The 24,125-nt window shown below is 34.0% G+C and overlaps 1 protein-coding gene across 4 annotated transcripts in view; it reads right to left on the bottom strand.

Annotated features, from left to right (window-relative positions):
- DIP2 (disco-interacting protein 2) overlaps window positions 1-24,125 on the bottom strand; it is a 61,723-nt gene that overhangs the window by 26,960 nt on the left and 10,638 nt on the right. For 2 of the 4 annotated variants that reach the window (XM_067096038.1, XM_067096036.1), the window contains 7 exons: window positions 20,672-20,812; window positions 20,428-20,548; window positions 6,811-7,045; window positions 4,998-5,137; window positions 4,646-4,866; window positions 2,223-2,435; window positions 1,859-2,090 (listed from right to left, as the gene is read on the bottom strand). In XM_067096038.1, coding sequence (XP_066952139.1) covers window positions 1,859-2,090; window positions 2,223-2,435; window positions 4,646-4,866; window positions 4,998-5,137; window positions 6,811-7,045; window positions 20,428-20,548; window positions 20,672-20,812 — 1,303 coding nt within the window. Of the gene's footprint in view, window positions 1-1,852; window positions 2,091-2,222; window positions 2,436-4,645; window positions 4,867-4,997; window positions 5,138-6,810; window positions 7,046-20,427; window positions 20,549-20,671; window positions 20,813-24,125 lie in introns of all 4 variants that reach the window. The other 2 variants (XM_067096035.1, XM_067096037.1) reach the window with 1 other exon arrangement.

Here is a 24,125-nt window from a genome sequence, read left to right as displayed (position 1 = left end):
ACAGTCTAAAGTCATTTACACAAACAGCCAGTGGCAACCACCAACTGAATAACTATGGGTTCATTAAACATAAGACTTTATGACAGCTTGTTCTGCAACCATGTAAATTCATAAACTATTGTGCAATCATGAAATTACAGGATTACACAGAAATACTGTGCAGTATTTGTAAAGAAGGGCTACATAGGTGCCATTGTGTACACTACAGTATTATCCCAAGTTCAACTCAACTCTACTCTACTGGTGTTTAGTTGTTTACATGTGATTTATAAACTCTTGGAAACAGTGTGCTGCACTTATGATAATACAGTGTACACTGAAGATTTACTTTGCATTGATCCATGTGTTAAATGCATTAAATAAGCACCCTCAACACAAGTTGATTGGAAATATTTGTAGCAAATTGCTGAGGTTCAGGTATGTGGTGTACAACAATTACTACTACAGTGGACCCCTGCCTATTCGCAGTTCCGGATTCACGGCTTTACCTACTCACGGATTTTTATGCGGAACATATATACACATTATTTGTGGAACATTCACCTATCTGCAGTATTTTTCATAGAGAAATATTCACTAATTACTGTATTTTCATATAATTTTCTTGACTAAATGCACTTTTTGTTATAAAACTATTAAAGTATTCAGGTAGCATTTTTAGAGGGATTTTTTGGTGTCTTAACTATCAAAATAGGCAGTTATAAGCATTTTTAGAAGGGTGTCAAGAATTCGCGGATTTTAGCTATTCACGGGGGGTTGTGATAACGCATCCCCTGCGAATACCAGGGGTTGACTGTGCATGTTAAGGTTTCTATTTAACTCTGCCATCTAAGCTGGCATTTAATTGTTAGGATTTTTTCAGGCTTATATAAGTTGTATGCCACAATTTATGGTGGTCTTTAAATTGTTTCTGTTCATTGTGAGGACAAACCCTGTAATTTCCTTATGTAATAAATATTCCTAATTTAATACAGTATAACAATAGACATGTGTGCATATATTAGATGTATTCTTGTGTTTCTGATGAATATAAACATTTGAAAAGAAATGAAGTACTGTAATGGATAAAATGACACCTTAGAAATGTACTGTGAATGTGTATAGTGTAACAGACTTTCAAAATCATCAGAAGGAAATATCAGTCAAATACACACGTCACTGTCATTTACAAAAAAAAGTTCTGCACTCACTTATGTGAAACGTATCAAAAGTAACAAAAATATTTAATGGCACATTTTCCTTTTTCCTTGTGCAGCATTTTACCTTAACTCTTAAAATAGATTATGTCAATTTTAAACTTTTTTTATTGCATATCTAATACCTCTCAAAACAACACCAATTGAACTTTTAATTGACATTTTTTTCCACACATTCACCTATGAGATTTTTTAAAATCACTTTCATAAGGGCTTTTTGACCTTTACTAATAACAGTTCATTTTCTTTCGGATATGAAGTCTATGCATACTGTTTCTCAACCACTGAATGTAATGCTAAGAAATAAATGAGGCAATGTGCATGCCAACCAACACTGCCATTGTAGATAGGATGTGTGTCACATGCTTGTAGTAGAAGGGCTGTGGAAAGGCCTCTGGATAGCCTTATGTTAAATGAGGCAGTAACACACCCTGCTGCCGAAGTACTGGGAGAGATGAGGAATCAAGATCTTTCCATACTCTCTCTCCCTATTCTGACATGTAGTATTCCAGGGGTAACTGCTGCCTGCAACCTACTAGAGTATATGCTGTATATACAGAAGAGATACATACATTTACATAGCCACAGTCTACAAAAATCTGATCTAAAAAAAGGTAGAAGAGACAACACCCAAAAAAAAATGGAGGTATCATTACAATTACCGTGATGAACCTCCCGTGGTTTGGGTAGGTTGGTGACGCAGGTATGTGGGCACATCAGCACATTCGCCGGATGCAAAGACCCTTCCAAGAACTTTTTGCGGGTCTCTGACAAGTGAATACCACCCAAAGGTGTTTTGGGAAGGTGATTTGGTGGTACTAATGCCAAGCAATATATTCCCACTTGATGGATGCTATCAACTGCCTGCAGTACTCGTGACATCCATTGAAAACTCTGGGAAAATAAATAAAATTAATGACTTGTCATAATAAATTTACTCAGTGTCAAAGCACTTAATAATATTTACCAATTATTAATTTTGATGCTAAACTGAAGGTAACTTGGTATTGTAACTTCTCAACATACCTCCTCTTCTGAACAGTCAGGTCTCTGTTCCGCAATGACACATATCCTTTCATCTCTTAGAACTTTGTGGGAAAATACTGCAATGCGACCTCTGTAAATGAACTTCATGGGTTCTACAGCTAATACAGTAGCAATTATGTCATCAGTGTTGTGCTTACGACCTGTCACAGTCATCAAGCCATCTCGGGATCCACAAACAAACACAAGTCCACCCTGCAGACAAGAAAAGTCTTTTAGAATTATAAATCTAGTATTTCCCAAGACCATAAAACTAAATAACTAGAACATGTTAACGGTGATGAAAGGAATAGGTTCCTTCAAAATTACAATAGCACAGTTCATCACAACTTACTGTATTTTGAAATTCCCAGTGCATAAAATATACTCAAATAAAAATAATAATTCACCCTCAAGGATGCAGAATAGTAATTATAATATTTATTGACAAAATACAAATATGCAGTAAGAGACAATAGGTGACTATACCTGCATAAATCATATATTCTAACCATTCTTAAGTAAGTTCTTATAGCTACTGCACAACCATTTCAATATCTCACCACCAGTTGTACTTTAGCAATACTTTAATTCAGCAATGGAATGTAAGTGATAGTAATATTTCTCAAACAACTTATAGGATTTGGAGAAAATTATTCATACTGCAGATCAAGAGTATTACTGTACAAAGAAGCATAGAAATAAGCATAAGGTACAACTTTAGCAGTACAGTTAAGATGATGATGATGATTATGATACTGTTGCTGTAAGGCAGTTTAATCAGAACAATGAATCCAAACACTTGACTCTCATATTGCTAGTCCAAAGGGTTTATCTATAAAAATAAAAACTAGTTTTCAACATTAATTATTAAATTGCAATCTTTACAAATTTGATAATTAGATGACTTAAAAAGTGAAGAAGCTTATAACAAAATTTCCTCACAATTTGTTTCCAAATCTTGATATCTATTGTTGGTGGAAGTATGAAGTTCACATAAAATAAGTAAACCTTCATTCTTCCCTATACAGAAATTGATTCAAGAGGACTAATCATTATGTATCCATGAGGTACACAAATGTGACAGAATAAATTTGCTTCAATGTGACAATCTTTCTGGCTTGATCTTTTCTTACTTATTATCCAGTTCCTTATTCCCTATGTATGCCATTTCTTAAACACAATGGGTTTTAGAAACATTAGATAATCCCTGACTGATGGATTACATGGTATTGTTCATAATGTTCAAGTACCGTATATGCATTAACCATTATGTAAATAATTCAGAGGACTACAAGTTCAGGCATTACTTATTGCTCTAACTAGAAAAGATGGAGGGTGTTACTTATAAAGATGTCTCTTTGTTTATTAAATAAACTTTTATTGCGAGACAATCGCTTCTATTTCCATTGCACTTAGGGCAGTCTGGGCTCACTTCTTTCAATTTGTGATTTACTTGCACATGATTCAAAACCACCAGTGCATACTCTGTCTTTTATTAATAATACACTATACAGGTTTTTAAATGTCCAGTCAAATGCTGATTCATATAACTGATTTTCAGAGTCTACAACTGAAAATGACGTAGCTTTTCATAGCAACAAAAACTTTGACTTATTACCAACCCAAGTTGAAAAAGATAGTTTCCTGATAAGAACTACAGTATCTTTGCATTTAACTTTTATATATGCTAAATGAGCTTTCCTGTTTAGGTGTATTAACATTTAGGCCTACAAATTTTATAGTTTGGCCTTTTTAGTTTAATTTCATAGTTTTGTTGTCATCTGACATCTTTATAAAACACTACTCAAAAGTTTTTCATCAGAGAACTGAAACCCTCCTAAAAAGCCAATTAACAGGGATCTAACAAATTTTAGAAATTGGGTACATATTACTCACTGGTACTTTTAACAAACTGCTATCCTTCCAATTTAGCTTGCTCTTTCCTCACTAGTGATTCATCTAACATTACACTTAGATTTTAGTGGTCTGGTTAAACTACTTAATAAAAATAACTCAATTAAGATTTAATGCACAATACTAAACAGTACAGTATATCAAATCTAAAAATAAAAGTAACATCGGTGCTTAACAGTGTAAAGCTATACGATGATTCAGAAAAAAGCCCTTACTGATAAAGTTATGTTTCTGATGACTCGTCAAAAGTTGAAATGTATCTAATCTTGGAGGTGCATACAGAAAATGTTTGCTTTAATTTATACATTACATTATAATGCCCTACATTATAATGCCCTTGTAAAATTTCTCTTGGACACGTCCATCCAAAATTTATTTTTATTTAAGTATTAGCCTTCATACCACATTTACAAAATTTTTCACATATATTTCTGGTGGTTGTCAATCATAACATATTAAGTGATCAATAGTTTCAGACAATATCTATATACCAGAGCACAAATACTTACAGGTCCTAAGAAACCTAGAAGGCCTGTGCGAACATAGGTAGAAGTGCCATTCATTGGTGTACTGTCAAGCATTAGGGGTTGCACCTTGAAGGTATTATTTGTCATACCTTGGAGACCCCAATACTGATCTCCAACAGCTCCTCCTGCCACACAGATTTCCCCAACTTCATCTGTGCGGCATAAAAATGGCAGCCCCTCTAACTTTATGACAACAATCATTGCTGAAAGAGAGATTGTAAAGTCTAATTAATAAAGTTTACTTTTTATCAATAGCCCCAAATTTAACTTTCCCATTAATGTGAAAAAAAAGGGCAAGATGTAAACATTCCATTTAGACATAAAGGCCATTTACCTCCAGGTAACACTTGTCCGCAATCTTGAAGTGTTAGAGATGTGAGGGAGTTTTCTTGGTCGACACGCACTACACCAAAGCTAAGTCCCTGCATGCTCAATACTCCTCGCCCAACAGCATTGGCTCCACCATGACCAGGTCTGAAATGTACATATGTCACTATCACAGCTATTCTGCAGATTAAGCATCCAGAATGTAGGTAAATGAGAATCTTTAGACAAGTATGCCAAAAGTACCAGCATCAAGAAAAAAAAAAATACAAGAAATACTCCAAATCAATTACATTGACTTTATAGGTCTTTATGAGAGCTCAACCTTTCCTGCCATATTCAATCATCAAATCTTGTCAGCTTTTTACAAGTATATTGCTAAAAAAAAAAAAAAAAAAAAAAAAAAAAGAGAATGACATTAATGTAAAAGCAAGATTAATGATGGACTACATTATCATAAGAAGTGCATGTTATTGTATAAAATTCACTTTGTACCCATCACACAATCTAATTTTATTACAAGAAAGGATCACATAAGTGACATGAGGTAAGCTGAAACTAGTTAGTCTGTTCCATATAACCAAAATTCCACAAACTTTTAAGTAAATGCACCAATGATTATTAAACAATGTATGTAAAAATATAAATATTCAAATAAAACTAAAATATAAAATATAAGGAATAAAACATATAAAACTTGAGTCTATTACAATATTAAAACAGAAATTGATTAGACTCAACCACTGAACTACATTCCAACATCCAGGTAAAAACTATACCCTTCAAAGTAAATTACAGTTGAGAGCAAGACTGCAAAAGCAACCTTATAAATAACCATATAAAACTATACATCACAACTTATAACTAAACTATAGGACTAGTAGTACCAGGAGAACTTCTTAAAATCTAATAAAAGCTTCAGTTCTCTAGCAGTTACTCTGACAGAAAATACAATTTTTATATTCAAACTTATTTCCTAATTTCTTTAGCAACCAATCTAGAAATCCATTATGAAGTAATTTGCTAATAAAATACTGACAAATTTTTTGCCTTCCATGCAAACAAGCAAATCTACGTACAGTAATTGTGAAATACCAGCTGGGGAAATGCTAGCCCTAATGTATCAAAATTAAAATAGTATCTTTTGACATGTATTTATGTTAAAGTTTTATTATTAATGCATCCAAGTTCACTCTCCTTCTAGTCTTATTTGTCACCTCAACATATCCGTATTTAATCCACTTACAAATGAATAATCCATCTTCCTGAGGAAGAAACCAAGAATTTGAAGAAACAGGACAGCGGGGAGTGAGAGTACAAGGGAAACTGATGAAGGGTACAATAAATTGCGGCTGGGGCTCAAAGAACACTCCCAAAACCCTTTTAATATTGCCTACTATACTCATTTCTTACTTCTTGCCCATGGATTGACTGACTGATTATGAAATTTGGGAACCCATCAAGATTATTCTTGCCCATGAGAGGCATACAATGAAGTTTGCTACTCGGAGATATTCAACGTGATGAAAACATAGCAAACTTATGGCAATACAGTACTAAAAAAATTAAGAAAGAAAATATATACATGCTGGTGAAAAGAAAAGAACCACGGAAGTTCGAGGAGGATCTCCAGCCAGAGTGCATCAGCATGTTCATTAAACATGAAAACTTTCTTATTTATAAAAGCTACAAAACTAGGCCTTGAGAGCATTTAAATTCAACTAATTTCATAAGGCAAAGGTACCAACTAGAAATACAAACTACTTGGAAATAATCCTTATTGTAATAACCTCAGGTTGAAACTGTCAAGATTCGTTACTTACCTACGTACAGAGACAGTAAGTGCCTCAGGAGATGATGCACAAGGGCAAATAGCATCAGGTCGCAGCCCTTTACTTTGAAACACAGCAAGGAATTGATCACATGATGAAAGAGACCATGGATTAGCTCCATCAGCTACCAACAACAGGCGAAGAGATTGTAGACTAACATCTTTATGATCTTTGGTTGCTAACAATCCCCAGTGAAGATCTCGAGATTTAACTATAGCTATACTTGCTGCAAGAAGAAAATTACAGTGTTATAACAATAATGAAACTTACTGGTAAGTAAGATGCACTCCAATTTTGGAGAAATATTCTGCAAACATGAAAAATAACCTTAATTTTCTTGATCTTTATAATCCTTCCCCAGTATAGAGATTATTTTCATGCTTCTTACCTGCTAGTACTCAAATATTTATTAGAAGAATAGATATTAAATCTGCATTTTACACTTTAGAGGGACGGTCCTTCAAGCATTGTTCTGAATTAAAGTAATGGCCTTTGCCTAATGCAGTGACTAATATAAGTTAAACCTACCATCTCTTGTCATGTGTGTGTTAACATTCATACCTGATACTGTAATCTTAGGCCTAAGTGGTATATTATCCTTGCACTGCACAAAACACACTGGGCTACTTGAATTTGCAACTGTGCCACACTAAACATCTGTTAGCCTACAGTCTCTCTCTATATATTAACAATGCTATTAATTTATATGAATATAATTAAATATAAAGTACAGTAATAGGGTATGTATACTTGAACCCACACAACAAAAGCCAATGAAACATTATGGTCAGTCTAAATATGTACAATGATCAATGCATAACAAGTATGTTTTACAACACTGAAGCTTGTATCTTACTACGTAGGTAATATATAAAACCTTCATGATTAGATATCTGCATGAAGCAAAGACAAAATAATCACTGGAAAGGTAATGTCTAACACACGATTACTATGATTTTATTCTTTGTGTTTAATTTTCTACGTTATCAGTGCAGTGGGAAACTATGTTTCCAACTGCAAAGTATTAATATATTTCATGGCATGCCTCTCATATCTGCTGAGTCTAAATTTGTTGTATGAGACCAAAGTAGTTCCTGCTTACATCCACTGTAGGAATTGTTATTCATCACTGATTATAGTCCATACAGTGCATTTGTAAACCTGATCTTCACATTTCCTTGACCTTTCTTGAAAAAAAAAAAAAAAAGTCTTTCTGCTGGCTAATACAACAGATGGGTTTGCATGAAACTTACCCCTATTTTAAATTTTTTAAAAATTTTGAACAAAATCCCTCTTATTGCCAAACACACTACCATGGTACAATCGGCCACAGGAATAAGTATACACATTTCAGCCACACGGGCTGGTTGTGATCTGGTAACACTGGAACTGTGCATCCAGACGCACGATGAAATTCGCAACCTCTACACCTCTTCCCCAAATTTTTCCTCTATCCTTCACTCCCACCCTTTCAAGCACACGTTTATATAACTTGCTGCCTCTCTAATTTCTCCTTTAAGGAAAATAATATAACTGAGTCTATTCTGTAGGTTTATTTTCTCATCATGGAGGCGAAAAACCTGCCTGTTCAACTTTGTCAGAATAATATTATTACCTGCTGTTACTGACAGAAGAATTAACTCGGTTTTTTCGTGGAGCTCTCTTGTAATAATGGGATTTAGCTATCTACCAATAAAAGCCTTATCTATCAAATAACAGGATACCTACTACTCTTTAATTTTAATTGTAATATCAACAACTGCATTCCAAATTCTTATTATTACAAAGACAACTAGCATCAGATTGTGTAGGACCTTACGTAACTCAAATTAAGCATGAAGAAAAATAAAGAAGACACAGTTAAAGAGAGAAAGACCTCATAGGCCTAGAAGACACTGAAGGAGGAGGAAGAAAGAGACAGTTATAAGAGAGAGGACAACAGCAAGAAGGAGGCAGACGGAAAGGAGACACAGTGTAATAGAGCTGATAGTGTGGGGCTGGTGTTAGAAGGGGCGCCATTACCCTCTTAAGTATAATGGGAGCAAAGGTCTTGACTTAGCAAATGTCAGACGGGTTATTATGGCAGTCGATTCTTCCTTATGGTTGAACGTTTGTTTGGTCACAACCGACAATCACTGGATCTAATTCTCGTATTTTTGTGCATGATTTGAACTGCTCGGCATACGTTTACATTTATCTATCGATGTCAAGCATGTGCAGCTTTTTTGTTTGTTTGTTTGTGTTCGTTCTGCAGGTGAATTTCATGTTAAGAATGTAACAAGTAATAATGAGATTATATCTCATATATATATATATATATATATAAATATATAAATATACATAATATATATATATATATATATATATATATATATATATAGTATATATATATATATATATATATATATATATATATATATATATATATATATATATATATATATATATATATATATATATATATATATATATATATATATATATATATATATATATATATATATATATATATATATATATATATATATATATATATATATACATATATATACATACATATATACATATATATATATATATATATATATATATATATATATATATATATATATATATATATATATATATATTATATATATATATATATATATTATATATATATTATATATATCATTTGACGTATACAAACCTGATATTAGTAACATTTTTAATGTATACATAATTATGGACAAATATTACAGTACCCTATTATTAAGGATACACAATAGATTGAAAAATAACCATTTATTATTAAATATGTTATATAATAAGACATGACCAAAAACAAACTATTACTTAGTCTCAATGAAAGCAGATTACCCTTCAACCAACAACATTATCTTGGTTTTATTAAGATTTTCTCAACAAATTCATCCGCTGCAAAAAAGTTTCCTCCCTTCTATTAGAGTATCAGTATTTAGTCCATCCACCATCGCATTGGCGATGACATCTTGTAGTCTACTGGGACGGAGGCTACATGATTGCAGACGATGTGTTGATTTTTCCTGAATATCTCCCATTCGACATTTTTCTCTCCATCCTTCACTCCCACCCTTTCAAGCACACGTTTGCTTATAACTTCTGCCCTCCTCTCTGATTTCTGCTTTAAGGAAAAAATAATAATAACTCTGAACCTATTCTGCAGGTTTATTTTCTTCTATCATGGAGGCGAAAACCCGCTCTGTTCAACTTTTGTCGTAATAATATTATTACTTGCTGTTACCGGCAGAAGAATTAACTTTCGGTTTTATGGCTCTTGTAATCATGAGATTTAGCTATCTACCAATAAAAGACGCTTATTTAACAAAGTGAGCTGACAGCAACCTTGGGACAATATGTGTTGTTTACGTTGTGTAAAGATATTGTAGAGTTACCGTGAAGGGCTTTTAGGCTTCTGGAAACCATGAATATTCTGTATCCGTGTTACCATATAACATAGGACCTGCCAAGCGAGGGCTAATATTCTCTCTTCCTGCCCTCCAACACTTCATGATCTCGCCCAATACCAATTAAATGCTTCAATCCTCTAAGTTCTAACAAAGTCGAATGTTTAGTTACCATCCCAACCAAGGACCATAAAGAAACTAACTCACGGAAGAAAAACACCTCGTCTGAAATGGAACCTGCTCAAGAGAAAATCGCACTAAGAGGAGAATTATTGAATGAGACTGGACTCTTCTGTGTCTGATATAGCTCGAGAAACTGGATTAACAAGAAAACCGTGATATAAGGGTGCAGAAGATGGGAAGAGGAAGGTGATCTTAGCGACAGGCCAAGACCTGGGGTCCAAGAAAACTACTCCAAGATGACAGGAGAATTCTGAAAATAACGGCAAATCCCTCACAAATACATGCGACATAATGAGACAATCTTGAACTGCAAGTTTCCAGTGAACGGTACGGCGCTGTCTCCACAGTGCTGGAGTGCACCACAGTTCCTGCCAAAAGAGAAATTAGAGGAGAGACATCGGATATACCGCCTCATTTTGCCCACGGCAGTATGTCAACGAAGACTTAGGTTTCTGGGCAAGAGTCGTTTTTCAGATGAGAAAACATTTGCGCCGACTCTCGCACGGGACAGTTGCACTGTTGACGCAATAATACAAGATACCCAGTGAGCACATCTCACGAACAAGCCAGAAGTGGCCACGTTACCTGTAACGCCTGGGGATGGGTTAACTTATACACCCTCGGTGAACTGGCAGAAATACAGGAAGATTCAACGCCACCAATACCTTTGAAATACTGAAGAAGTGATGGTCCCAACGGCCCGAAAGCCATGGCATTTCCCTACCCAGAGCGCATTCTGTTCATGCAAGTATGTAGAGTTTCATCTCAAAATTGCAGTAATAGGGAAAACTCTGCTGTAGTGCTGGTTTCATTAACTTGTATTATTAACTTGTTCTATTTATACAGTACTTTTTACAAAATGTAAAAATATATGAGTCCTTTGCGATTCAGAACAGAAACAAGCAACATTTGAGCTCTGTGGAGAACTAAGTAGTTGTATGGTTGTTGGTTCTTGAAGTATTCACCATCTTCTAGCCTCAAACTTCAAGGGTGATTTTTCCTTGTTTTAAGAAACTACCACGGCTTTGTTTCCTTTATGACTTCATAGCAAACCACTGCACTGAGTGTCGTAACTACAAAATGTCTATCATTCATCTGGTATTAATTTAGTAGGCAATGGTAATGCTGTTATATATATATATATATAATATATATATATATATATATAAATATATATATATATATATATATATCCTTAGAAGACGGAGCTGCAGCTCAAGGTATGTTTCAGGAAGCATAGTCTGCCAGGCGTCGTTTACTCAGGTACATTTATTTTGCCAACGTTTCTATTTCATAATCGCATCCTCAAGGCTATAAATAAAGATACAAACGAACTTAAAACAAGCACTGCATAATCCATTAAAATTACGCAATATTTAATCAAATTTAATGAACATCAGCATGTAGAAAGCTGAAAATACTTATGAACAACTTAAAAACAGAAATTATACTAAACATTAAAAATATGTACAAAAATATAAGATTAACAGTAAAAATATTTAAAATTATTTTAAAACACTAAAAATTTTGAGCTATTCTGTACTATATCTCGCAAAGGCGGGCAGTGACCAAATAGTTTCGTAAAACAAACCTTAGCACCTTAGGCAATAAGCAACTGAACAAGGAAGGATTGCATATTTAAAAGACGGAACTATCTTTATCATAATGGACTCCAAGATTGTTAAGGTCGTTTTCTGTTACTTGACCTATAATTGTAAAGTCTATCTTTATTATATGTTTACTGACTAGAATGGTTCTAATTTTTGACTGTTCGGGATTTGATAATCTACTGCCCGTTCTAAAACTTACGCCTGGAGAATCTATTCTCACTTTGAGCAGCCTCTTCAGCCCATAAGTCCCGTGATCACATCTGAGCACATATTATAAATAACATTAGATTTTACATCTCGGACTGCGTATGTCTTTCATTCTAAATAATGCGTTAATTTTAGAGGAACTATTTTTAGGTTTAGGGCAGTCTTTTTGAATTATCATCTTTCCTGAAAAGGTCATCATGTAAACCTGGCAAACATTTTCCAATTTTGTGGATTTTAAAAACTGATTTTACCTCCATTAACCTAGAATTTATTTTCTAGCATTTTAAACAATAGTTTGTCTGAAAAGGTTATTTTAGATAAAAGGAAAAAACATTTTTAGTTTTGGTGCTTCCTCATTAAAATGTAAACCAATTAGAACCTAGCATCTAGAAGGCCCTGTGGATTTTAAACAATGAGATTGTCACAGTTTGAAGCAGTTATTTTTACAAGAACTATAAAGGATACCTAACCCAGTAATTTCCTCATTAAAAAACCCAATTAGAAGCCTTGTTCATTCCTGGGTGAAAACCCTGAAAGGAAGCTTGAGATAGTATTGATCAAGTTTAAAATTATAAAAACAAAGAACTTCAAAAATTCTGATAAACCTGCATAAAAAGTCTTTTTCTAATAAAGCTTGATGTCATCTACATATCCTTAAAATTCCTGGACACAAAAACATCTAGAAACATGAATATTAGCAAGTGTCTTCTTCATCAATAGTGGGATCTGATATTAGGGTCCCAGGGCACTGACAAACTCTGAGAAAATGTTCATATCATTAATTCTAAAACTTGTTTTTTAACTTGGATAGTAAAATTAAGATTGTCGAAGTGTCGGCTCTATATCACGATAAAACTATGTAGGCCCCACAAAACCTAGTAAAAGTGAATCATCAATAAATCCTGCTTGTATGATAATGAGCACATGAAAATATGAGTAGGTTTTAACTTTTCGAGAAAAATCGTTTTCAAAGAGAGAAGAGTTCCACACTTTCCACCAAATTTTGTTTACCTAACTATAGACTAAAACAGGAAAGAATGGGCCTTAATGGAAATTTTCTTTAAAATGCTAATTTGGGCAATCTTCGCAGTTATCATCTCTTGCTCATTGCACCTATCATAAGTTAAAAAACTAGATGGACTCTCATTCTTCAACAAATATGACTTTGACATTTTAAAAACTTGGCTAATGATGACAGTGATTATTATTACAAAACCAGACAAAGGTAAGGGTTGCAATTTTAGATAAGGATACTTATATTGATAAGATGGATATTATCTTTAAACGATCTTACGAAATTTGAGAAAATAGGTATTCCAGACTTGTACAATATCATTAAACCAGAGGACAAAATTGTAAGGTTTTTGAGGATGTTAAAAGAAAAAAAAGATAATTGATGATAATATATCAGGAACTAAATTTCACGGGGTTTTGGGTTTTTATATGGTCTGCCCAAAATACACAAAGAAAATGTTCCATTAAGGCCCATTCTTTCCTCAGTGAACACCCCCAGTTATAAGTTAGCCAAATTTTTGGTTTGTCTATTGAGCCTCTCACTAAAAACGATTTTTCTTTAAGAAACCTCATAAATTCAAGGAGGATATTATCATACAAGATTCAGAATTATTTATGGTCAGTCTGGATTAGGTCACTTTTTTACTAATGTCTGTGGGGAGACAATAGAAATTATTTTAAATAAATTATTTTATAGAGCCGGACTCTACTTTTCATAATTTTAGTCTTGAGTTATTTAAACAGTTTTTAGAATTAGCCGCAGGACATGACTTTCATTTTTAATGGTTTTTTGTACAGACAAGTGGAAGGTGGCAAATGGGATCCCCACTAGGCCCGACACTTGCTAATATTTTCATGTGCTCACTGAGGAGCCTATTTTTGATGACTGCCCGCTTAGTTTGCCACAGTTTTATCGTGAGATATGTAGATGACACTTTCGCCTTATTCAAACAAGTTTAATGCAGAACACTTCTCAGAATTTGTCAATACTTACACCCTAATATCAGATTTATACTTTGATGAAGAAGAAAAAATAACAAGCTTCCTTTCTAGATGTTTTTAGTGTCCAGGAATGAACAAGGCTTCTACACTGGGGTTTTTAGAAAAAGACTTTTACTGTTAGTATCAATTTTTATAGTTCTTGTTTTTATAGTTTTAAACTCAACACTATCTCAACTCTCCTCCACAGGGCCTTCTCCCATACCTCTAATTGGTTTACTTTAATGAGGAAATTAACTTTCTTTCCCAGTATCTAAAAATAACTGCTTTCCAGACAAACTATTGTTTAAAATGCTAAGGAAAATGCTAAATGCTAGGTTCATGGAGGTACCATCAGTTTCGACAGCACCAAATTGAAAATGTTTGCCACCTTCCCTTTTTTACATGATGACCTTTTCAGGAAAAAGTTCCTGACGATAATTCAAAAAGAATTCCCGGCCCTAAACCTTAAAATAGTTCCAAAAAATCCATTAACGATCGGATCCCCTGTTCAGAATGAAAGACCGCACTAGTCCTCTTCTAAAATCTAATGTTATTTATAATATACGTGCCCGAGATGTGATCACACGGGACTTATGTGGGTTGTACGAAGAGGCTACTCAAGGTGAGAATAGATTCCCCACAGGGGCGTAAGTTTTAGAACGTGGCAGTAGATTATCAACCCAACAGTCAAATATTAGAACCATTTCTAGGTCATGCAAAGCATACATTGAAGATAAGGACTTTGCAATTATAGGTCAAGTACAATGAAACACCTAACAATCTTGGAGTCCATTATGATAAAAAGATAGTTCCGCTTTTTAAATATGCAATCCTCCTCTGTACAGTTGTTTATTGCCTAAGGTGCGTTGTTTGTTTTTACTGAAACTATTTCAGTCACTGCCCGTCCTTTTATGAGGATAAGGTACAGAATAGCCTTAAAATTTTAGTGTTTTAAATGTTTTAAATATTTTTTACTGTTTTTAGAATCTTATAGATATTTTGTACATATTTTTAATGTTTAGTATAATTTCTGTTTTAAGTTGTTCATAAATTATTTTCAAGCTTTACATGCTGATGTTCATTAAATTTGATTAAATATTATGTAATTTTAATGGATTATGCAGTGCTTGGTTTTAAGTTCGCTTTGTATCTTTATTTATAGCCTGAGGATGCGATTATGAATCGTGAAAACGCTAAGGCAAAATAAATGTACCTGAGTACGACGCCTTTCCCTATGCTTCCTGGAGATATATATATATATATATATATATATATATATATATATATATATATATATATATATATATAGAAATCATCAAACACAATCACGTGTGGAACAGAAATAAATTTCTGACTCACGTCGGGATCGAACCCAGGTCTCTCAGGTGGAAAGCAAAGGGCGTTATCCACTGGGCCACACAAGTCTAAAAAGAAGTTGGAACCTGAGAGCAACTGCACTCAAGGAATTACCTGGGCAAGCTAACTGCTTGCATACCAGCCGAAGTTTCCCCAACTTCCCGACTCAGCATTGACCCAATAGACAACATTTCATTCGAATTATCCCTTCTGAGTGAATAAGATAGAAATCATCAACACACAATCACGTGTGGAACAGAAATAAATTTCTGACTCACGTCGGGATCGAACCCAGGTCTCTCAGGTGGAAAGCAAGGGCGTTATCCACTGGGCCACACAAGTCTAAAAGAAGTTGGAACCTGAGAGCAACTGCACCCAAGGAATTACCTGGGCAAGCTAACTCAGAAGGGATAATTCAATGAAATGTTGTCTATTGGGTCATTGCTGAGTCGGGAAGTTGGGGAAAACTGGGTATGCAAGCAGTTAGCTTGCCCAGGTAATTCCTTGGTGCAGTTGCTCTCAGGTTCAACTTCTTTTAGACTTGTGTGGCCCAGTGGATAACGCCCCTTGCTTTCCACCTGAGAGACCTGGGTTGATCCCCGACGTGAGTCAGAAATTTATATATATATATATATATATATATATATATATATATATATATATATATATATATATATATATATATATATATATCACATATATATATATATATGATATGATATGCAAGCATCATATGAGGTGTCATTTGTCAGAAGGGTGAGTGGACATAATCTTTAACGTAAGGTTCTGTCTCCCAGTTCAGATCTCTTCTTCTCTGGTTTGAAAAGCTAAGAAATTCCACCTTCTTCCTCTCCCACGATAGACTTCAACTCCATGGGCTTATGGCTTCGAGCTCTTTGAGAGGGGAAGAGGTGGAATATCTCTCAGCTTTTCAAACCAGGAGAAAGGAGAAATCTAAACAGGGAAAAACAGGCAGAACCTTAAATTAAAGGGTTATGTCCAGCTCACCCTTCACAATTTGACGCCTCTTGTAAAAAATTATTAATATATACTATATATGGATAACTGTCCCATTCACACAGCCAAGATAGTTAGGCGATGGTTTGAGAGCAACAGACATTGACCTGCAGGAATGGCCAAGTAAGGGTGTGATATGAATCCCTTGAAAATTGCTGGGGACCATCACAACTCTTGGATCCCAGGCCAAGAGCGATCATCAAGGCAGCTCCTCCAGCACACCATGTCCGAATGGGAGATATTCAGAAGAAATCAACGATCGTCTACAATCATGTAGCCTCTGGGTCCCCAGTAGACTACAAGATGTCATCGCCAACGATGGTGGATGGACTAAATACTGATACTCTAATAGAAGGAGAAACTTTTTAGTAGCGGATGAATTTGTTGAGAAAATCTTAATAAAACCAAGATAATGTTGTTGGTTGAAGGGTAATCTGCTTTCATTGAGACTAAGTAATAGTTTGTTTTTGGTCATGTCTTATTATATAACATATTTAATAATAAATGGTTATTTTTCAATCTATTGTGTATCCTTAATAATAGGGTACTGTAATATTTGTCCCTTAATTATGTATACGTTAAAAATGTTACTAATATCAGGTTTGTATACGTCAAATGATATATATAATATATACATATAATATATATATACAAATATATATATATATATATATATATATATATATATATATATATATATATATATATATATATATATATATATATATATATATATATATATATATATATATATATATATATATATATATATATATATATATATATATATATATATATATATATATATATATATATATATATATATATATATATATATATATATATATATATATATATATATATATATATATATATATATATATATATATATATATATATATATATATATATATATATATATATATTTATATATATATATATATATATATATATATAATCTCATTATTACTTGTTACATTCTTAACATGGAAATTCCTGCAGAACGAACACAAACAAACAAACAAAAAGCTGCACATGCTTGACATCGATAGATAAATGTAAACGTATGCCGAGCAGTTCAAATCATGCACAAAAATACGAGAATTAGATCCAGTGATTGTCGGTTGTGACCAAACAAACGTTCAACCATAAGGAAGAATCGACTGCCATAATAAACCGCATGACATTTACTAAGTCAAGACCTTTGCTCCCCATTATACTTAAGAGGGTAATGGCGCCCCTTCTAACACCAACCACACTCTATCAGCTCTATTACACTGTGTCTCCTTTCCGTCTGCCTCCTTCTTGCTGTTGTCCTCTCTTTATAACTGTCTCTTTCTTCCTCCTCCTTCAGTGTCTTCTAGGCCTATGGAGGTCTTTCTCTTTAACTGTGTCTTCTTTATTTCTTCATGCTTAATTTGAGTTACGAAGGTCCTACATCATCTGATGCTAGTTGTCTTTGTAATAATAAGAATTTGGAATGCGGTTGTTGATATTACAATTAAAATTAAAGAGTAGTAGGTATCCTGTTATTTGATAGATAAGGCTTTTATTGGTAGATAGCTAAATCCCATTATTACAAGAGCTCCACGAAAAACCGAGTTAATTCTTCTGTCAGTAACAGCAGGTAATAATATTATTACGACAAAAAGTTGAACAGACGGGTTTTCTGCGCTCCATGATGAGAAAATAAACCTACAGAATAGACTCAGTTATATTATTTTCCTTAAAGGAGAAATTAGAGAGAGGGAGCAGAAGTTATATAAATTATGTGCTTGAAAAGGGTGGGAGTGAAGGATAGAGGAAAAAATTTGGGGAAGAGGTGTAGAGGTGCCAATTTCATCGCATGCCTGGATGCACAGTTCCAGTGTTACCAGATCACAACCAGCCCGTGTGGCTGAAATGTGTATACTTATTCCTGTGGCCGACTGTACATATTTAAGGATTTAATATGGGTTCAAAATTTCTTTGCTCACAGTGTCAATCACTGACCTGAGGATTCATGGTGCTTGTGCAGAACCACTTTATATGTGTATGTGTGCGTGTGCACGCCCTCTAGACAAGCAGTTCCGTAGTGGAACAAAAGCAGTGGCATTATGAGAAAAATTATATGTAAATGCTTAGGACATATAATAAATATATATATAATCCTAAACATTTACTTATAATTTTTCTCATACTGCTACTGCTTTTGTTCCACTATGGGACTGCTTGTCTAGAGGGCACACTTTTTGTTTTCAGAATGGAGGCATCTGCCAATTTAGAGTGGTTTCTGTAAATTTACATGCTCCTAAATATGAGCTAAAAAGAGTCTAAGCTCTCTTTTTTAAGCACATTCACTAAACTTCTCCCATTCTGCTTCATTTACCTTCCATTCACAATGAATTTCTTGAATAGTTGGTAGCTTATGGCTAACATGAAACTTACCCCTTTCCTAAGTTTCTATAAAATTTTCAAGAAAATTCCTTTTACTGTTAAATACACTGCCATGGTACATATTCAAAGAATTACTATGGGTTCAAAATTTCTTTGCTCACAGCAATCACTGACTCTAAGATTCCATGGTCTAGTCCCAATTATACTTCAGCCTTTGGGCTTGTAAGAGAAACATTCTAACAGCAAATTCAAAGGTTAAATAATATAGAAAGGCAACAATATAAAAGTCCCTATCCCTACTATTGACTTCAAAACTTTCCTACAATCTAGGTTTTGGATGATTTTCTACTCAGTGAACTTTAAAAAATAATTTTCCATATCAAAACTGTCATTTATATCTAAATTCTCCAAGATGGGTAGATATTAAAAATAAAATAAAACAAGGAAGATATAAAGCCTTGATAAATTCAGAGAAGGGAAGAAGAAATTACCACGGTTGAAAGATAATAGCCATGAATACAAAAATGGATGGGTAAATAAAAGAAAAAGAAACATTACTTTCTTAAATAAGTCAAGATTCCCAAGAAGATAAATCAATGAAAAAATTCTATAAAATAAATCTTTATTGTACAACCACATAATATACAATTTTTCCCAACAAACAAAATTTTGCTCTATACGGCTATTTGATTTAATTTATTTTCACTATCCAAGGTCAGCTATAATGATCCATGATTGTCTAATTGTTTTAAAATATGCCTAACAGGCTTAATGGTCTCATACAGCTCACCTAGATAGTATAGTGGGAAGGTGGTGAGCAGAAAAGTTTTGTCCGTATGCTCCACTTCACTTACACATTACTTCCTTCAGTGTTAATTGACTACACAGATCTCTTTAGATTTGTTGCAATTCCTGAAGCTATTCCTAAGAATGCTGAAGTTGCAGAGAATTTATTCTACCTTATTCTTTACAATTCTTCAAATGAGCAGAAGATGAAAGATTGTGATGCCTGAAGTGAGTGTATTTAATACGCGATGTAGTGAGAGCTGAGAAAATGTCAACTTAGTGAAGTGCAAACAAAGAAATGATGATGAATGGCCTAATTCTTAATTCCTTTATTATATATGCACAGTGTCATGAATTCTATTTGAAGGGTATTCATTTATATTAATTATATATAAAGTGAAAACTTGAGAGACCCAACTGTACCAAGAGTAAGAAAAATCATTAACAGCCAGCTGAGTGGTAAGCTTACTTGGTACCTAATCCTATATATATTTCTATGTTAAATACTGCTGGATTTACAATTTTTATTCAGATGGCTGGTCTTCATGAAACAAAACTTAAATGTATCCCTATGACTAACTGCAGTTGCATTCTACTTTATGATACATGTTAATTATACAGAAATCATAAGGTGAAAATATAAATGTACATACCTTTAAACCTTGTAATCATCTGCATCCAAGATGCTGGATTAACCTTCATTACAGAGTAGGGAATGAAGATCACATGCATACCATTGAACACTGAGCACAGCATGGAGTGCCATAACCCCACCTAAAAAGAATTATACAAGAAATTATACTATATATTCACAAACTATACAATGCTAGGAACACTCCACTGGCTGTAAACATTTCATTTATTATTATGTAAAACTGTGAAACTATGAACACTCACTTCTCTTTTAAAGTCAAGAACACAGACAGCTACTTCTCCTTCAGTATAGTTGCATGCTGAAGTCAATGTGCGACAATGTGCCAACATAGCAGACCTTGTAACAACTACACCCTTCACCGAACCATCTTTATCTGTGGAATACTGTAAGAAATCATAGAATTTATCAGTACTGTATAATTTATTTATAGAATACTTTTCTAAATACTTAATGACTAGGTAAACTGGGAATGCTGAAATGAGGAATTTGTGTCTAAGATTTGTTATTGGAATCAAGGCATTCACATAAAATATTTTTTAGTAAATACAATAATCAATTCTCCATGCATGGGGACTGGCCCACAGGGGTGCCTAACTCTCAGACAGGATATGACTTCTACTCACTGAATGGACCCTGCCCATCCCTATCTTTTACTAATGACAGTCAGAATCCAACAGTGGGTTACATGTACTCTCATTTGTTGTTATAGTATCAGCTCCATCACTATGAAGCCTGCTATGCACTTACTATAATAAACAAGTGATAACGATTATTTACAAGGTTTTTCAAGACTGAACTAAATACACAACTGCACCTAGCCGCTTCTTAGGGACAAATTTCCAGCATTATATCATGCCTACATGACCAGAGATTCAGCACATTTCAAGACTGATACCATAATTTACTTTTCCAGAAGTGTTGAAAATTACAAACATCTGTGAGAGTTTATTATCTTTAATAATACTGATGATAAGCAGGCCATCTGAGAAAAAGGTAAAATTAAGAAATGAGAGTGCATATTCCTATTTGGAGGTACTGCAACCAATGTATGGGCCTCCTAACTGCATATGTATAATTCAATGTTACTTATAATTTTCTGTAATGATGGGAACATGTTCAAATTTTATGTCTCATCCAAAGGCCAGGACATTCTATTATTGGGGGATGGTGACAATTAGACTGAAGCAGCAGTGAGATTCAGCTGGTTTGCACCAGTTCAAAGGAGCATGTTCTTGGAATTACCAAAGTCTGCCAAACTGGTTGTTATTGGAGAAATTTAATAAAAATCCTGTCATAAAACCATGACTGTAAAAAAAAAGAAGCAAAGAATGTCCTCAATACCATTGACATTAGCTCTAAGGATGCAGTAGATGGTGTATTAAAATATGAATATTATATATACATATAAAAGAAGCTAACATACTGATAATATAGCAAACCTGATGATAACAATGTATGGCGTCCCAAAGGATTTCATAGATGCCATCTCTAAATTTCAAATATGGATGATATCAGTTTTATAAGAATAAAAGATTACAGTAAGCAAATAAATATCTCTTTGAAAGTTTTTCACTTTAAAGAATGCTAAATAGTGGGTCAAAGTATTTCCTTATTCAAATGGTGGTGTGCAACATAAATGAACATGTAAACTCAAGCTGGCCAAATAGCAGCCCCAGGACCAATAAAAAATGCACGCTATCAGGAAAAATTCAACACTAGTAAGTTGACTGGATCTAAGGGGTAACAGTGGTGAGTGAATGTGGATAAAAACATCACTTAGATCAAACAAATTTCTAGTAGAAGAGTTACTTATATTTTCTGTACTCAAAATAATTATCAAACCATAGGGTATGGACAGGTGGTTCACCAACTTCATTCATTGCAGATTTGCTTGGAGACAACTTAAAAGCTCTAGTACATTTCCTGAGTTGTTCATTATAAAATGAATCTAAAGTCTCTAAAACCACATTTTAGCAGATCTATGTCATTATTTTACTTCCATATTCTGGTGTCAAAGTTGCATAAAAGTTGAAAAAGTAACCTGGATTATTATGAATGCCTAGTAAAAAATTGAAAGGAAAAAACATCTAATAAAAAGAATGAAAATACTAAAGGCCTAACAAATAACTACAGAAAAGTGGAACATGCAGTAAAAAATTTTTGATGTAAGAAAAACCTATTTTTGGTAGCCGCTGTGAGTCCTAAAAGTTACACACTCATGGTTCATCCAGGGCTCCATAAGACAGACCAACCAATTACAAAGCATTCTCTTATAGTTGGTCTTGGCCAGAATAGTGCTGTTGGCACAGTGACAAAATATAAATGAGCCAGGACAGCAACTGCCTTGGCTTTCTCTGCAACCCACTCGCACGAATGTGACAAATAAATATTAAAATAAACGTTCACCCCCAGTCTCATGCCTTTCCTTCTGGGAAAGTGGGTGGGTTTGAGGACTCACAGCGGCTACCAAAAATAGGTTTTTCCTACGTCATAACCTGTTGTTTGATAGCATTCCCACTGTTTGTCCTCAAAGGCGCTTACGAAAGAAGCTGACAGGTGACGAAATGGTTTAACTCCTAATAAATAAATCCCAACTACCTAGATATATTTTTGGTCCGAAGTATAGTCACAGGTTATTAACCATTTTCTTTATACTGGATACAAATTAGGGTTTGGCAATAAAGAACAGGAAACAACACACGAACTGATATATGTATTATTCTCTGTGGTTTCAAGGTGACTTAACTAATTTTGTTGGATCTGGCTGTGGGATTAGTGTTCCTTCCTCTGCAATATCTCAGCATGACCACCACTCTCATGGCAATAGTTTTCAGGAATTTTTTATTCAAGGTAAAGTTACAGGTTATCAACTGTTTTCTTCATTCTAGATACCTTTTAGGGTTTGGCAATAAAGAACAGGAAACACAAGAACCTATAAATGTATCATCCTTTGGGGTTCTATAGTGACTTACTTTATTATATTGGGTCTGGTTACAGGATTACTGTGCCTTCACCAGTTCAGGAATACTGCCTCTAGTAACCAACCCGTCCACTCAGAGACTTCTTTGAAAGAAACTTTTCTGAAGAAAGTTAATGATGTACTCACTTTTTGGATGTCATTTTAATGAGGGAAAATAAAAAAATTCTCAGCTCATGCAGAGAGTGGTTTGTTTGTACTGTATTAGAATACGGAAAATTAGCACCATCTGGGATGTTTGCAGTGACATCTAGGTAAACCTTCATTGTTTGAACTGGACATAATATTTTATGTGAAATACTGAGTTCCTTTACTAGAAAAGGGGGTTTTTCCTTTAAAAAGGTCCTCATTATTAACCAGGAATGATAGGCCAGGAGATAACAATAAATAACAACTAGATGCCAAAGCAGTCAAGAAGACTGCCTTTTGGAGTATATGAGTTGTAGTTTATTGGACCCACTGAGCTGAGGGGATGACGGGAGTCTAAGATTCTTATTCAGAGACCAGGTAATGGGAAGCCTTGAAAATACAGACCTTTGCAGTGCAAAAGACTGGAGAACAGAATTAACAATTTCTATATTATAATCAATTCCAAACAATAAGGCAAGGGTCGTAATAATGCTGCCTTGTATGCCATGATTGGTGTAATAGCAAGGCAGTTGATCTCAATATGACATACAAAACTCTTTCAACAGATTTCAACTGGGCTCTCAATGTGG

Source organism: Macrobrachium rosenbergii, chromosome 52, assembly GCF_040412425.1.
Source record: "Macrobrachium rosenbergii isolate ZJJX-2024 chromosome 52, ASM4041242v1, whole genome shotgun sequence".
Lineage (NCBI taxonomy): Eukaryota > Metazoa > Arthropoda > Malacostraca > Decapoda > Palaemonidae > Macrobrachium > Macrobrachium rosenbergii.
Note: the sequence above shows the minus strand (reverse complement) of the source record. Positions and strands in the feature narration are given on the sequence as shown.